The 14,223-nt window shown below is 59.4% G+C and overlaps 1 protein-coding gene across 5 annotated transcripts in view; it reads left to right on the top strand.

The window, feature by feature from the left end:
• NPRL3 (NPR3 like, GATOR1 complex subunit) overlaps positions 1 to 14,223 on the top strand; it is a 32,400-nt gene that overhangs the window by 17,315 nt on the left and 862 nt on the right. For 3 of the 5 annotated variants that reach the window (XM_067707286.1, XM_067707288.1, XM_067707291.1), the window contains 6 exons: positions 5,772 to 5,909; positions 6,814 to 6,970; positions 9,570 to 9,676; positions 10,115 to 10,244; positions 12,597 to 12,786; positions 13,485 to 13,677. In XM_067707286.1, the coding sequence (XP_067563387.1) occupies positions 5,772 to 5,909; positions 6,814 to 6,970; positions 9,570 to 9,676; positions 10,115 to 10,244; positions 12,597 to 12,786; positions 13,485 to 13,677 (915 nt within the window). Of the gene's footprint in view, positions 1 to 5,771; positions 5,910 to 6,813; positions 6,971 to 9,569; positions 9,677 to 10,114; positions 10,245 to 12,314; positions 12,574 to 12,596; positions 12,787 to 13,484; positions 13,678 to 14,223 lie in introns of those variants that run through there. The other 2 variants (XM_067707289.1, XM_067707287.1) reach the window with 2 other exon arrangements.

Here is a 14,223-nt window from a genome sequence, read left to right on the forward strand (position 1 = left end):
AGGGACTGACTTCTTGCTGCACAGCTGCCTGCCCCCTCCCTGGGGCATCATTGACTCCAGCTTTTGCTGCTGAAAGACGTGCTGCTCAGCTATATGCGTGTTATTTCGTGCAGGTGCTTGTGCATCCATGAGATAAATTCCTAAAAGAATTGCCGGGCTGAATAGGTCAGGTGTGCGTGTCATTTGGAGGCACTTCCTTCTGTGGCTCGGTCTGCATTCCCATCAGCAGCACCTGAATCAGCAGCACCTGAGCTTTGCCAGCACAGGGTCTTGTGAGCTTTTGGGTTCTGCCCACCGTGATGTGTGGAGGACGGGGTCTCAGGGCAGCTTTATCTGAACGCAGGTGTGCACTACTTCACGTGTGGAACATCCCTGTTTCCTTTTCTGTGAGCGCTCTGCTCCGACTCCTCACCTGTTTTGTTTTTTTTTCTTTTTTGGCCCAGCTGCACAGCTTGGGGGATCTTAGTTCCCCGACTAGGGGTTGAACCTACGCCCTCTGTGGTGAAAGCGTAGAGTCCTAACCACTGGACCGCCAGGGAAGTTTTCCCCCCTCACCCGTGTTCTGTTGGGGGCACAGGTGCCTTTATGTGGGAGGGAGAGCTGTCCTTTGGGGTGTGCGTCCGGGCTGGAGTTTCCGTTTCTTTATTTCGGTGACCTCTGGGCGTTGGGGGAAATCAGAGCAGCGTGAAACGCCCCTTGCTGCATGATTGCCTTGGTTTCTGGTCCCTCCTGCTCTGGAGACCTCTTGGCGAAGCCTTGGTCTTGACCCAGAACAGATTTCTGGTCTTGTAGTCTGACCCTGTCTCTTTTTATCCACATGATCACATGGCAGTTTTTCCTGCAGTAAGAGAATTACTGCCCTCTGGTCTGGGTGGGCTGGTATGAGAAACCCCTTCCTTGGAAACTGTTGCCATTTTCTGAGTGGGAGTTTGCATGCCTCAAGTAGGATTAGACTACAAGCGAAGTCCACGCTAACGTGGAATTACAATAAAAAGCAGACCAGAACCAGACTTTATGTTCCTAAGTGAATAATGAGCTGTGATTTCTTAGGTTTGAATTGTGTTGGAAAGTTGGAGGGAATGAGGCCCTGGAGAGTTGGCTGCTTCCTTGGTGACCTGCTGGGCCGGCCGAGCTGGGGCTTGGGGCAGCCCAGCACCCTCTAGTGGCACTAGTTCCAAGGACAGGAGTCAGCGTTTGCGGCAAAAACAGCTGCCAGGGTCCACCATTCAGCACTTAGATTCCTTCCAGAACCGAGGTGTGTCAGTTTCCTCCAGGTGAAACCACCCCATCCTTCCTATTTCCAGACCTCACTCTGACCAAGTGGGGTCTGGAAACAGGCTCCTAGGTCCTGGGTCCGGCCCCAGTGAAACCGGCGGTGCTTCTCCCGCAGGAGTCCCGGGGGCATCTGTGTCCTCCCCGTCCCCTGTCCCCGCCTGGCAACAGCAGCGGCTCTGAGACTTCCCAGGAGCCCCGTGGTCTGTGGCCTTCCCTCTGACCCACCAGGTCCATGTTGGCCTCGAGGGTCTGGCCTGGCCCACTCTGCTCCTGCAGGGTGGACTGCACCTTGGAGCTAAGAAGGGGAGGCTGCGCAGGCGGTGGGGAACATACAGCTCTTTCCTGGTGGAGACTTGCTGGCTGACCCCTGGGAAGGGTGTTCTCAGAGCAGAAGTGAGAGGCTGGAAGCTGTGAGAACTGGTTGAGGTTAGGGGTTGGGGTGGGACTTTGCAAAGGAATGGCTCTGGATTGGCTGCTTTAATTAAAATCCGGGTTTGTGGTGTGGCCTGGCGGTCCTGTGCCCCGGGACTTAGGCGCCTATGGCCGCCTCAACTTGCCCAGCACCTGTGTCTGCCTGTGCAGCTTCGTGACTTGAGTGACAGCACCCCATGAGGTCAGGGACATCCCCTCGCTTTCTGTGACACAGCCCTCGTGCTCGGCATGTGGTTGAAGGGATGAGTAAACACGAGTCCCCTTGATGTGGATTCCGTGGGGCTCAAAGGAGTACTTGTTGAAGAGTTCTCAGAGCTGACAGGGCCTGTGGTGGGCCCGGGAGGCTGGGAGCCTGGGGAAGCCACCCAGGTCCGGGCCTGCGGGCGGTGCTGTGTGCGCTGGGGATGCTGCCTCACTGCTGCCCATCCAGAGCAGGGGTGGGCCCACAGACACGTCCGCAAGTATCCTGGGCATTTCAGTCCCTGTTGCCATGAAACGCACTTAAACCTAAACTTAAACATTTCAAGGTTGGCCTTTTGGAGCCCACCCAGACCTCGTGGGTCATGTGCAGTTTCGTCTCAGTGCATGTTGTGTTTGGACCAAAGGGTGTAGGGCTGGCTTCGAAGGTCTCTGGCCTGGGGCAGGAAGAAGGGTGACCGGTCCGAGGCTAGAGGAGGACGTTAGGTTAGGAATTGAAATTCTCTCTAGGATGCTGAGGTGTGAGCTGATGAAATGAGCTGGTGCACAGTCGTCTGGGGTGTGAAAGATAAGAGCTTGTTGGAAGGCCGGTGTGGCCGCCTCAGGACGCGGGCTCTGGAGGAGCATCTATCTCAAGTCGCAGGCGGGGCGGCGTCTCGGAGCTGTGTGAGGGGCCGGATAAGCCTCACACAGGGGCAGTGTTTTTCCTCAGAGTTCCCAGACCCAACCGTTAACTGCTGGCAAATGGAAGTGAGAGCTTCCCAGGACCCATTTCGGGCCCAACTTCTACTCTGCTAGTCTTGTCTTAAAGCCGCACACACTTGAGAAACAAGGGCAAACATCTCTCTTTCCTCCTCCTGACAGACCTCAGCACAGCTCCGGGCTCACCTCTTGATGGCGGTGGGGTTTATAGGACATTCCCAGTGCGGCGCCCTCCCTCCTGGCTTGTTCCAGGGTGTCCCGGGGTTCGCCTGGGCCTGCAGCTGGCCCTCGGGTGCTGCTGGAGATGGCGCTCAGGGTCCGCACGCTACAGAGCTCCATTTGTTTGTAAAGAGGCACCGGCCTCAGTGCCAAGTGCCCCACGGGAGGCGGTCGCCAGTGTTGGGAACACGGAGTAAAGTCCACGTGGAAACTAGGGACCCAGGGAGGGCGTGTCTCCCCCCAGAGAAGAGGACCCCATGCCAGCATGTGCCCAGACTCTGTGGCCAGGGCTCTGGGGACAGTGACATGGTGGAGAGTCTGCACAGGCCTTGACTCTTCGTTTCCCTGGTGCCCAGATTCGGCACTTGCAGCTGAGTCTCCATGAGGCCTGTCCCAAGCCCCCTCCCAGCCCATACACACCCCTGCACCCTCCCCCCATCCCTTTTCTTACCACTCTCTTGGGCTTCTCGTGTTCACACAGTTTGCTTACGATTCCCTGTGTCTTTCTCGGCACCGCTGAGTGGGAGCCCCCAAGTGCAGGGCTGTAAATTGTGCCCCAGGAGCCCGAACCAGTGCTTGGGGCCTCTGCATGTGCCGTGTGGCTCGACAACCTGCGCGTGGCATCCCTGGGCTCCTTGAGGAGCCCACACGGCTACCTCTGAAATGAGAGGCCTCTCAGTGTTTACTTCTGACTCTGCGGCATTCATTCTAGCAGGCACTTTGAGCCGTGTCCTAGAGGGGAGCTCAGAGACAGGAAGACCTTGATTTTGAATCCACCAGCCTTTCCGAGCAGGGGTGAAGTGAATGGAGGAGGAGCTGGCGCCCAGTTTCCCCTGCCTGCTTCCCTCATACACAGATGCTGAGAGCATAAATGTTGCCCAGGCAAGTGGAACCACTACCCTGGGTCCCCTTCGTGTGACTTTTGATCCCTGAAGACGCTGTTTCCCAGGGTTTGACGTGAGCCGTCCAGCCCACAAAGGCCCTTGGCCAAGGAGTGGGGAGGCTCCAGGAGCCTCTGTCTGCTCAGGTGTACTTGCTTCCTTCTGGAAGAAGCCAAGAGCGGTGTCCTCCACTGGGACCTGGGGAAGGACCCGGGGTCTCTTCCCCAAATTGTGACAGTCACCAAACCCGTGCCTGGGTTTCACCTTAAGGGGCTGTGTCATCAGCAATGGCCAAACCTTTGCCCTCCAGACTCAGCTACAGCCTGCAGCTCAGAGCCTAAGACCGTCCCTTGAGGGGGGCTCTTGGGGGCCTAGTTCTCCTGACGCCCTGGTGGCAGGACAGGCAGAGGGAGCAGACGCCGGTGTTGGCAGGAGTCCTGGGGCAGTTGAGGTCACAGACGTGCTCTGTGTTCTTCCCACGGTCCTTTGCCTGTTGCCCATTCCCTGCTGGAGACAATGAAGGCTTATTTTTACATTTGAAACTGCTGACCATGGATTCTGCCGTCCGTCTGGGCGGAGCTGTGGGGAGAGGCTGTAAGAACGGCCTGTGGGTGCGGGGGGGGGGGGCGCCGCGGGGCCACCTCCCAGCACCCTGCATCTGTGTGCCTGAGAGCCCTGAGACCTGGGCGCCAGCGGGGCCAGCAGAGTGGGGCTGGAGTGTGACGGGGAGGGTACCCCGGGCAGGGCAGGCGGGCCTCAGCTGGGCACAGACCCCCTTGCCCTCTGCTCCAGCAGTCTCTCCCCCCACGTCCACACCAGGTGCCATGCCACGGAGCCATGGCCCCAGCTTTGTGTGTGGTCCCCCTGCACGGCGCCGCTAGGCGACTGTTCTCCTGGCAGGGTCTTCCTGAGAGATGGTCCCCCCAGAGCGGACACATGTTCCTCGGGCCTTTTCCTTCCTCCATTCAGGAAATGCCCTCAGTGCCCCCACGTACCCCACCATTACCGGTTGTACGGTGAGCAGTACACCTTGTGACTGAATTCTGGTCGGGAAACAGCACTGACCAGGAGACGGCAGGTCGTGCTGCTGCCCAGTGCACAGGACACACGGGAACTGTGAGCAGCCTGTGGGGCCTGGCTCATGGTTGAGCCACTGAGAAGGTGGCGCTTGAGTTGAGATCTGAAAAGGGGGGAAGGAACCCCGGGGCACCTGGGGGAGAGTGTGTAGCCAGGGCAATTACATGGGCCTGGAGAGCCGCAGGGCAGCCTATTTTGCTGGACCCATGGGAGGCGGGGAGGAGACAGGGTCGGAGAAGAGTGGGCAGGTCCCACAGGGCTCCGGCACTCTGGGGTCTTGGTTGGGACTGCTTACGTGGGAGCCCTGGGGGTCTGAGTGGAGAGGGCGGACAGAGGGGGCTGGAAGGGAGAAGGTCTGGACTTTGTCCCTGCCATGAAGCAGGTAGGATTGACAGATGGTTTGAGGTGGGATGTGAGAAATGAGGGTCAGACACAGAGTTGCCATGTCTGGCCTGAGCAAGGCCAGGGCTTGAAAGAACCAAAGTTCCATCACGGAGACGAGGGAAGCCGAAGGTTTGAGCCGAGGCTGGCATTGGCGGTGGCCGTGGAGCCCCTGGGGCTGCTGGTGTCTGCAGGGGAATGGGCCCCTCCCCGGCAGGACCTTGCTCTCCTGCTCACCTCTCCCTTTTGGTGACAGGCCCTGCCCTGCCAGGCAGCCCGCTGTGATGGAGCCTTCCTCAGGTGTGCAGAGGCGGCCTCAGGATACCCCTGGTGCACTGAGCCTGTGGGACAGAGATGGGAGCCCTGGCTCTCTAGTTGGACTAGAGATTCCAGGGCTGGCCAGGAATACAGTTTTTGTGGGTGTTCCTAATACTTTTTCTTCTCTTACACATACTGAGGTCCGGGACAAGATGCTTTCTTGCTCTGGAAGTCTCCCCCTGCAGTTTCCTCCGTGTGCTGGGAGGAGGCGCCCTCAGGGGTGTCTGTGTGGCTTGTGTGCACGGCTGGGAGCTGCTATGTGGGTGGCTGACGGCCCGCTCTCTGCAGCCTGTGCACATCTGGCGTGGTGCGGCTCCACGTCAACAGCTGGCTGGAGGTGAGCTTCTGCCTGCCCCATAAGATCCACTACGCGGCCACGAGCCTTATTCCCCCCGAGGCCATCGAGCGGAGCCTGAAGGCCATCCGGTGAGTGCCAGCCCCACGCACACCCTGCCGGGGCCCTGCTCTCCTGTGTCCTGAGGTTTACCAAGTACTTGGTTCCAAAAATCGTCTTTTCCTCTTCCTGCCACAGAAATTGGCAGGTAGGGCGCTGCTGTTTACAGAGTAAAAATACACGCTTTTGTGTTCAGTTTTATCTAGAGATGACCACCCCAGGTTCCCCACGGGCCCTGTCAGCACTGCCTGGCCAAGCGGGGCGCTGTGCTGCGGTCCCAGACGAGGACCTGGGCAGGGCTGTGGGGCTGAGCATCATGGCAGGGGCCAGGAGCCAACCACGGGAGACGTTGTGTCTTCATGGTGTTACTCACCGGACCTCCTGCTCAGATCAGAACTTGTGAGATCTGTTTCTTCATGTCACTGATTTCCTTCAAGGAAAGCGCTGAGCCCAATCTTCTGCCTCCCCCTCCTCCATCAAGTCCTTTGTTTCCTTAAATGTTTTTTAACCAGAAAAGGAAATCTGGGTACATAACAGAAAATGTTGAGACGACAGAAAGCAAAGCACTGCCTGGTCCCTCCTCCCTCCCCAGGCCTGTGCGCCGCCCTGGGCTTCCTTGCTAAGCGTATTTCTAGGTAGTTCTGTTCATAGTCTGCAGTGGGGATTATGCTTTTCCCATATTTGGGACTCTTTCCTTAGGAAAGATTCACTCGTTTTCGAACGAACATTTGCTGGGCAATCCCAGAGGTGGGATGGAGCCAGGTCACCCGTCAGGCCTTCCTCAGTTTTTTCTGTGGGTGATCCTTGCAGGTTTTTAAAGGCCTCAGGGCACAGCACTGTCTTCCGCTTCCTCCCCGGCCTCTTCTCTACAGATGCACACCCAGGGCAAGGGCCTGTGGCTCGCTGGTTGTGATGACCCGTGTCTCTGCCCCACAGCCCATACCACGCCCTTCTGCTGCTCAGCGACGAGAAGTCCCTGCTGGGCGAGCTCCCGATTGACTGCTCCCCAGCCCTGGTGCGTGTGATCAAGACCACGTCTGCTGTGAAGAACCTGCAGCAGCTGGCCCAGGACGCAGACCTGGCCTTACTGCAGGTACCCTGGGGGCTTGAGGAGACACCCTGGGTGGGCAGGATGGGCAGCAGGGAGGGGCTGGACGCATCACAGCTGGCACCTCAAGTCGCCTCCCTAGGGCCTCCATCTAGCCGAGGGCTGCTGCGTGGCCTGCTGTGGTGGTGGGTGGATCTGGAGTCTGACCTGGGATCAGGCCTCGGGATTGACTTCCTCCTCTGTGGAGGGGAGGGGGCAGTGAAACTGTGGCAGAGGAGTGAGGCCATTGTGGTGCCAGGTGACGGGGCCGCACAGGACCACAGCCAGGGCTGGGGGCTTGCAGGGTTGAAGCAGGGGTACGCAGGGTGCCTTAGCCCACGTGGGAGCCATGCAGAGCCAGCACCAAACCCAGTGGCCTTGATTCCCCACGCCACGCCCCACGGGCACACAGGCCTGTGTTACTGTGCAAGGTGCCACCTCCTTGCCGAGCCACGTGCTCATGAGCTGCCCTTTCTGTTCAGATGGGGGCCCCTTCTCCCTGGCTGTGGATCTGGTTTGAACCTGGGCAGGGGCTGGGGCCAAGGAAAAGCACAGGGAGAAGTTGAAGGCCAGGGGCAGGGGGCCTTCCAAGCGACAGCCTGAGGGTGGACTCAGGGTCTGGAACGGGGCACTGTGTGACCGCCAGGGGGCAGCAGGGCCTGGCCCAGGGACCAGCGGCTCCTACAAAGGCCAAGGGTGGAGCACCATGAGGCAGGCCACCTAGGCCCCTGCGAGGCACCTCCAGGGAGCCCTTGGCCTTTGCTCCTTAGCACGTTAGGGGAGCTTGTCTACCAGGCCTGACTCTCGGGCCATGTTCCCCAAAGCAGCCTTTCTGGATTCTTTCGTCCCAAATAAGCCCTTCCCCCATCTCTACCCCATGACCTTTGTCCACCCCATCTGAAAGTGTTTATCAGACGCTGCCTTCGTGTTTCACATGGGCTCCTGGACTGCCTTCCTAGCACCCACGAGACACAGAACATTTAACGCGCTAGCTGTTGTGTGTGTACTGCGGAGTTTGTGTTCTGACCAGTACTGGCTGATCAGCAGATGCCTGTGAGTGTGCAGCTCTGAGGGGGTGACCCTCACTGTCCCCTGAGGCTGCCCAACGCGGAGCCTGTTTGGACACTGTGCCTCACAGTTCCCCCAGACACAGACAAAGCTCTGATGATGTCCCCTTCGCCTCTCCCCGGCCTTGCCATGGGGTCCCCTTGCTGTTTCCTTCCATGCCCCTTCCCGCTGAACCTGGTGCAAATCAGGGTTTGCCGCTGGTGTGGTCGTGCAGACGCCCCCTGGGGCCCAGCCCTGGTGGTTGACCTTACCAGCCTCTGGGACTGCTGCTTCCTGCAGCAGACCACCTAGCGGAGGCCCCCGTGGGGAGGGAGGCCAGCGAGCCCAGCTGGAACCTCAAGCACAGGTGTGAATGTCACCAGATGATTTAAAATCACTCATGTTCCATCCTAGGCAAAAAAGCTCTGCAAGTATTTTGAGGGTTTTTTGTCATGATGAAATTAATATATTCTTATAAAAATTCAAATATCGTACAAATTATAAACAGAAAAAGAGAAAGTCCCCATAATCCCATATCCTAGTAGTAACCTAGATTCCTCCAAGCTTTTTATATACATATTAACACATAATCTCTGAATAACAAAATTAGGATCACACATTACTTGTGATTGGGTGAACAGTGGCCCCGTAGACCTAATCCCTAGGACCTGTGAGTGTGACCTTCCTTATGTGGGACTTTGCAGATGGGAATAACGCCCTTGAGACAGGGTGATGATCCTGGATGATCTGGGTGGGCCCTTCTGAGAGGGAGGCGGGGATGTGACCATGAGGCAGAGATGAGACGTGTGGTCACAGCAACTTGGAAGCAAAGAACAGTCTCCCTGCTGACAGCTTGACTCCAGCCGGGTGATCCTGATTTCAGACTTGTGGCCTGCAGAGGGCGCTCTGGCTGCAGAGAGGTGGGAGGTGGAGCCCATTGGGCGAGGGTGGTGGCAGAGATGGAAGGAAGGGGGCCTGTGTCCTTTAGAGCCATCAGCACTGGGACTTGGGCTGAGAAAGAAGAGGGTCAGCGATGGAACTGAAATTTCTTCTGTGTTTGATTTGGCTGTGGCACTGGAGGCCCTGTTTGCCGAGACGAGGTAGAGGTGTCCCCGGCACTGTCACAGGTGTGCATGCACCCTCAGAGGCGCTTGGCCGTGGTGCTGCAGGATGAGCGGTGCCCGTTGCCGTGGTCTCACCCTGGCTCCCTGTCCTGTCTTCATGGTGTGTGTGTCTTGAGAGTCAGGGCAGCAGGACAGTGGGATGTTCTCCAGGGATGAGTGTGTGGAGGGGGCAGGTGCAGTGACCCACATCCACTGTCACGTGGAGCCCCGTCTCCGTGCTGGGCGCCGGCTGGGCTGTGGGCTGGCCTCTGCTGGGATGTGCAGCCAAGCCCCTTGATCAGCTGGACTGGCCTCATCTCGGGTGCCCCAGCGTCCCTGTGCTGGTGCCAGCCAGGACGGCTCAGGGACCAGTGACGGAGAGGCTTGTGGCCATGAGCCAGGGGGCTGCGTGAGTTGGCCTCCCCAGCATTGTCCTCCCGGCCCTCTGCCCGCAGGTTTTCCAGCTTGCGGCACACCTGGTGTACTGGGGCAAGGCCATCATCATCTACCCGCTGTGTGAGAACAACGTCTACATGCTTTCTCCCAACGCCAGTGTGTGTCTGTGAGTCCCCCTGGCTGCCAGAGCCCAGGGCCCCCGAGTGGGCAGGGGAGTGGCTGGCAGGGCCGGCCAGGCGGTGCTCCCCAGGGCAGCTGGGCCCACGTTCCAGTTCTGGCCTGGTCCAGCCCTGCATGGCACCCCTAGCCTGTGCTCTTCCAGCACCTACGGTCTCCAGGAAGGGTCTGCGCCTGCCCGTGCCTGCCAGCCAGTGGGTGCTGCACGGGGCACCTGGTGGGAGGTCAGGAGCCTTGGCCTTGACTAAGGGGCTCATAGGGGCTGTGGTGTGGGGAAAGCATCTGGGTTCTGTCCTCATTGCACCCATCCTGGCCCACCCACCAGGCTGCGCCCCCTCCTGCCCACCACAGGCTCATGGCGAGGGTGCAGACGCCTGAATGGTGGGGAGGTCTGCTGAGCTCACGGACCCTCACCCCTTGTCCCCAGGTACTCTCCGCTGGCTGAGCAGTTCTCACGCCAGTTTCCATCTCATGACCTGCCGTCTGTCCTCGCTAAGTTCTCCTTGCCGGTCTCCTTGTCAGAATTTAGGAACCCCCTGGCCCCCGCTGTGCAGGAGGTGAGTCTCAGGAGCTCAGGGAGCCCAGGAACCACCCACCTGGGTCAGTCCCTGATCCCAGGCTCTCGGTGCTGCCGTGCTTTTAGCCTTGGTTTGGGGGGAGGTGCTTGCTGTGTATGTGGTACCTGCCCTGCCAGGGTGACCAGAAGCCGTGTCCCTGGTTAGGCCGCCTGCAGACACTTGAGCATTGCAAGTCCCTCCCCCCATGGAGCCCCCCTGCCCCTGGTGGGCACTTCTTAGGGTTAGAACGCAGGTAAGAGGCCCAACTGGCAGGAGATCGGTGACCTCTCCTGGGAGGACAGAGCCACTTGGTGCCCCCTTCTGGGCCTGGGGATCCCATAGTTGGGGGACGCAGAGGGGATTTTGTTTTCACTGAGTCTGGTCCCTACACTCCTACTCCCTCCCCTGCCTGCCACGGTCCAGGTGGCCACAGGGTCTGTGGGTATAAGTCCTGGGCTCACTGATCCCCAGAATCTCCTCATCCAAGGGGTCCTGGGTCTTGGTCAGGGCGAGAGGCAGGCAGGGTGCTGGGTGTGGTGGCCTGGCCCCCAGGGAGGGGTGAGACGTGTGGAGCAAACTGGTGAGTTCTGCGTTTGTGGCAGGGTTGAGTGTAGCCTGGATCCGAGAGGCTTTGCCTCCTCCCCTCCACTGCAAACCTGGGGCTTTGGGGCTCTGGGCAGGGCCAGGTGGGACAGGTGTCAGATATGGGCCTGGGTGTTCTCAAGGCTTTGTCTTCAAAAGTAAAGTATTTGCTTTAATAAGTGCCAGGTCTGTTAGGCAAAACCAGTCCTTAAAAGCTTAAAAGGGGGCTTCCCTGGTGGCGCAGTGGTTGAGAGTCCACCTGCCGATACAGGGGACACGGGTTCATGCCCTGGTCTGGGAAGATCCCACATGCTGCGGAGCGGCTAGGCCCGTGAGCCGTGGCCGCTGAGCCTGTGCGTCCGGAGCCTGTGCTCTGCAAAGGGAGAGGCCACAACAGTGAGAGGCCCGCGTACCGCCAAAAAAAAAGCTTAAAAGGAAACCCTTTTCCTCAAGTTGTGAATGAGGAGGAGACCCTGTTGGTCCGCTCATTTAGATGCCAAGCGTGACTGTTCTGAATGCTGTCTTTCATGGCACCTTTGGTTTCCAGGAACTGTGCCAGGTCGTGCCAGCTGAATAAAAGACACACTTTGCATGTTCACCCTCTCCCCTCCCCAGCGGAAACTTCCCAATGGTCCGGATGGCGGGTGGCTTTTCTAGGCCAAGCCCGAGGGGCCCGGATGGAGCCAGTTCTGGTTCTGCTCAGTCCCAGGGTGAGGCCACCTGCCTTCCATACCTACTACTTCAGGCCCATTCAGAATGTGCTCAAGTGCTGATGAAGTCTCTTAATATAATTTTTATTTATTTAAATTGATTGATTTATTTATTTTGGCTGCGCTGGGCCTTTGTTGCGGCACGCAGGCTTAGTTGTGGTATGTAGGATCTTAGTTCCCCAACCAGGGATCGAACCCGGGCCCCCTGCATTGGGAGCAAGGAGTCTTTTTTTTTTTTTTTTTTTTTTTGCGGTTTGCGGGCCTCTCACTGCTGTGGCCTCTCCCGTCGTGGAGCAACAGGCTCCGGACGCGCAGGCTCAGCGGCCATGGCCCACGGGCACAGCCGCTCCACGGCATGTGGGATCCTCCCGGACCGGGGCACGAACCCACATCCCCCGCATCGGCAGGCGGACCCCCAACCACTGCACCACCAGGGAAGTCCGGGAGCAAGGAGTCTTAACCACTGGACCACCAGGGAAGTCCCTCATAATTTAATTATTTTACAATCCTTTTCAATTTTCTTTGGTGTGACTGGGTCACATATGCCCCTATTTCCATGCCCGGTCAGCCAGCCCCTCCCAGCAAGGGACCCCCAGGGATGAGCAGGTGGGTGTGTGGGTCTGAGGATGTGGACGCCATGTGCACACACACCCCCACTCAACGGCTGCTGGAACACCACCTGCACAGGCTTCCCGGTCCCTGGGCAGGCTTTCAGGTTGACCCAAGGGGAGGACTTTTTTGCTGTCAGGGCAGCTGCCAGCAGCTTCTTTCTCAACAGTGTCCAGGGTCCCCACAGAGGCCAGTGGGCTGGGGAAGAGGAGGCAGAGCAGGTCCTCTGCGTCACAGGTCCTGCTCCTCAGCTCTGGGCAAGAAAGGACAGCCGTGGGCAGCCCGGGCGTGTGATGGAGCAAGGGCAGGTGTGGCCCCGCTGCCTCCTCTGGACGGGAGTTGGGGTTGCAGAGCGGCTGGCGGCTGGGCGCTCCCTCTCTTGAGGTGTGGGGCCTCACCCTGACCTCCGGGGTGACCTGGGGGTCATGTCTCAGGCCTGCCCGTCCTGCAGACACAGCTCATCCAGATGGTGGTGTGGATGCTGCAGCGCAGGCTCCTGGTCCAGCTGCACACCTACGTTTGCCTGATGGCCTCGCCCAGTGAGGACGAGCCCCGCCCCCGGGAGGATGACGTGCCCCTCACCACCAGGGTTGGCGGCCGCAGCCTCAGCACGCCCAACGCCCTCAGCTTTGGCTCCCCAAGTAGGACCCCCTGCCCAGGGCATCTGTCTGGTGGGGGGTGAGCACCTTGGGCGCCCTTGAAAGAGGCAGGCGGCCAGGAGGCCCAGTTTGGGCGCCTCAGGGAATGACCACAGCACCTTCACAGGGCTGCACTCGAAAACGTGCACACACAGTGTCTGTGGGCGGCTGTGTCCCCGAGGACGCCACTTCGCCCAGCTGGGCAGCTCTCCCTCGGGGAGGTCCCCTCCCCCGCCTCCCTGAGGACGAGGCTCTACCTTGCTGAGTCAGGAGCAGCCTGGCCCAGCCTGGGGTCAGAGCAGACCACACCCCGTCCCTGGGAGGACCGTTGAAACCTCCACGCTCAGGGCCTGAGGAGACAGTGACTGTCATAGTCCCTTTTCGAAGGAGCTGTTTTGGCCATGGTGTGCCCCCTAAGGCAGCAGCCCCGAGCCCCAGGTCCCTGGCTTGGGGAAGACGAGGGGCTGGAAGGCTTAGGGGGAGGCACCTCCCCAGGCTAAGGCGGGGCCTTGGACATCAGGCTCAGTGCTGGACCTGCCTGCTCAGGGCTCCTGTCTTCTGAGTGGGTGGGACAGGTTGGATGACCAGGCTGGCCTTGGGGTGAGGGGCTGCTCCCCAAGGGCACAGCAGTTATTTCCCAGGTGGGCGCAGGTGACTCGTGGGGTTGGGGGCAGCCGCTCCCTGACTATGCCCGTCCTCAGCCAGCAGTGATGACATGACCCTCACCAGCCCCAGCATGGACAACTCCAGTGCAGAGCTGCTCCCCAGTGGGGACTCGCCACTCAACAGGAGGATGACGGAGAACCTGCTGGCCAGCCTCTCCGAGCATGAACGGGCAGCCATCCTCAGCGTGCCCGCGGCACAGAACCCTGAGGACCTCCGCATGTTTGCCAGGTAGAGCAGGGGCCACATCTAGGGACAGGACAGAAAGTGGATCTCAGCTTAAATCCCGATGGCAAACAGCCCTCACTGGTTGAGGTGGCATCTCCAGTACACAGCCGTCGCTACCTGGCACCTGCATGTGGGGGTCTCTTCTGTACTTCCTGGGTGTTTCTTGTCACGTCTTGGGAAGCAGCAGCAAGTTCTTGTCCTCATGGGGATCGGGTGGGGCCCTTGGTCTCCACGCCATAGGTGACACAGACTTGTCACACCCAACCCTGAGTTGGGTGCACTGGGTGTATGGTGTTCTGGGAGCGTCAGGTTGTCAGGGACGGAGCCCCCAGCCGAGGTGCCCGAAGAGCCACAGCAGCATGAAGCAGAGACGCTGCCAGCTGACCCTGCACTGCCCTCACCTCCGTCAGGGCACTGAGGCAGGGTGACATTTCAGGGGCCACGGTGGGCAGCGGATCCAGGGCACTGCTTCGAGCAGGGGCCTGTCTGAGGACCCCCTCCTCCCGCCAGCTCCGTAGTTGTGCTCATACCCACCCTCCACCCCCCCAG

This window comes from Pseudorca crassidens, chromosome 15 (genome assembly GCF_039906515.1).
Source record: "Pseudorca crassidens isolate mPseCra1 chromosome 15, mPseCra1.hap1, whole genome shotgun sequence".
NCBI lineage: Eukaryota > Metazoa > Chordata > Mammalia > Artiodactyla > Delphinidae > Pseudorca > Pseudorca crassidens.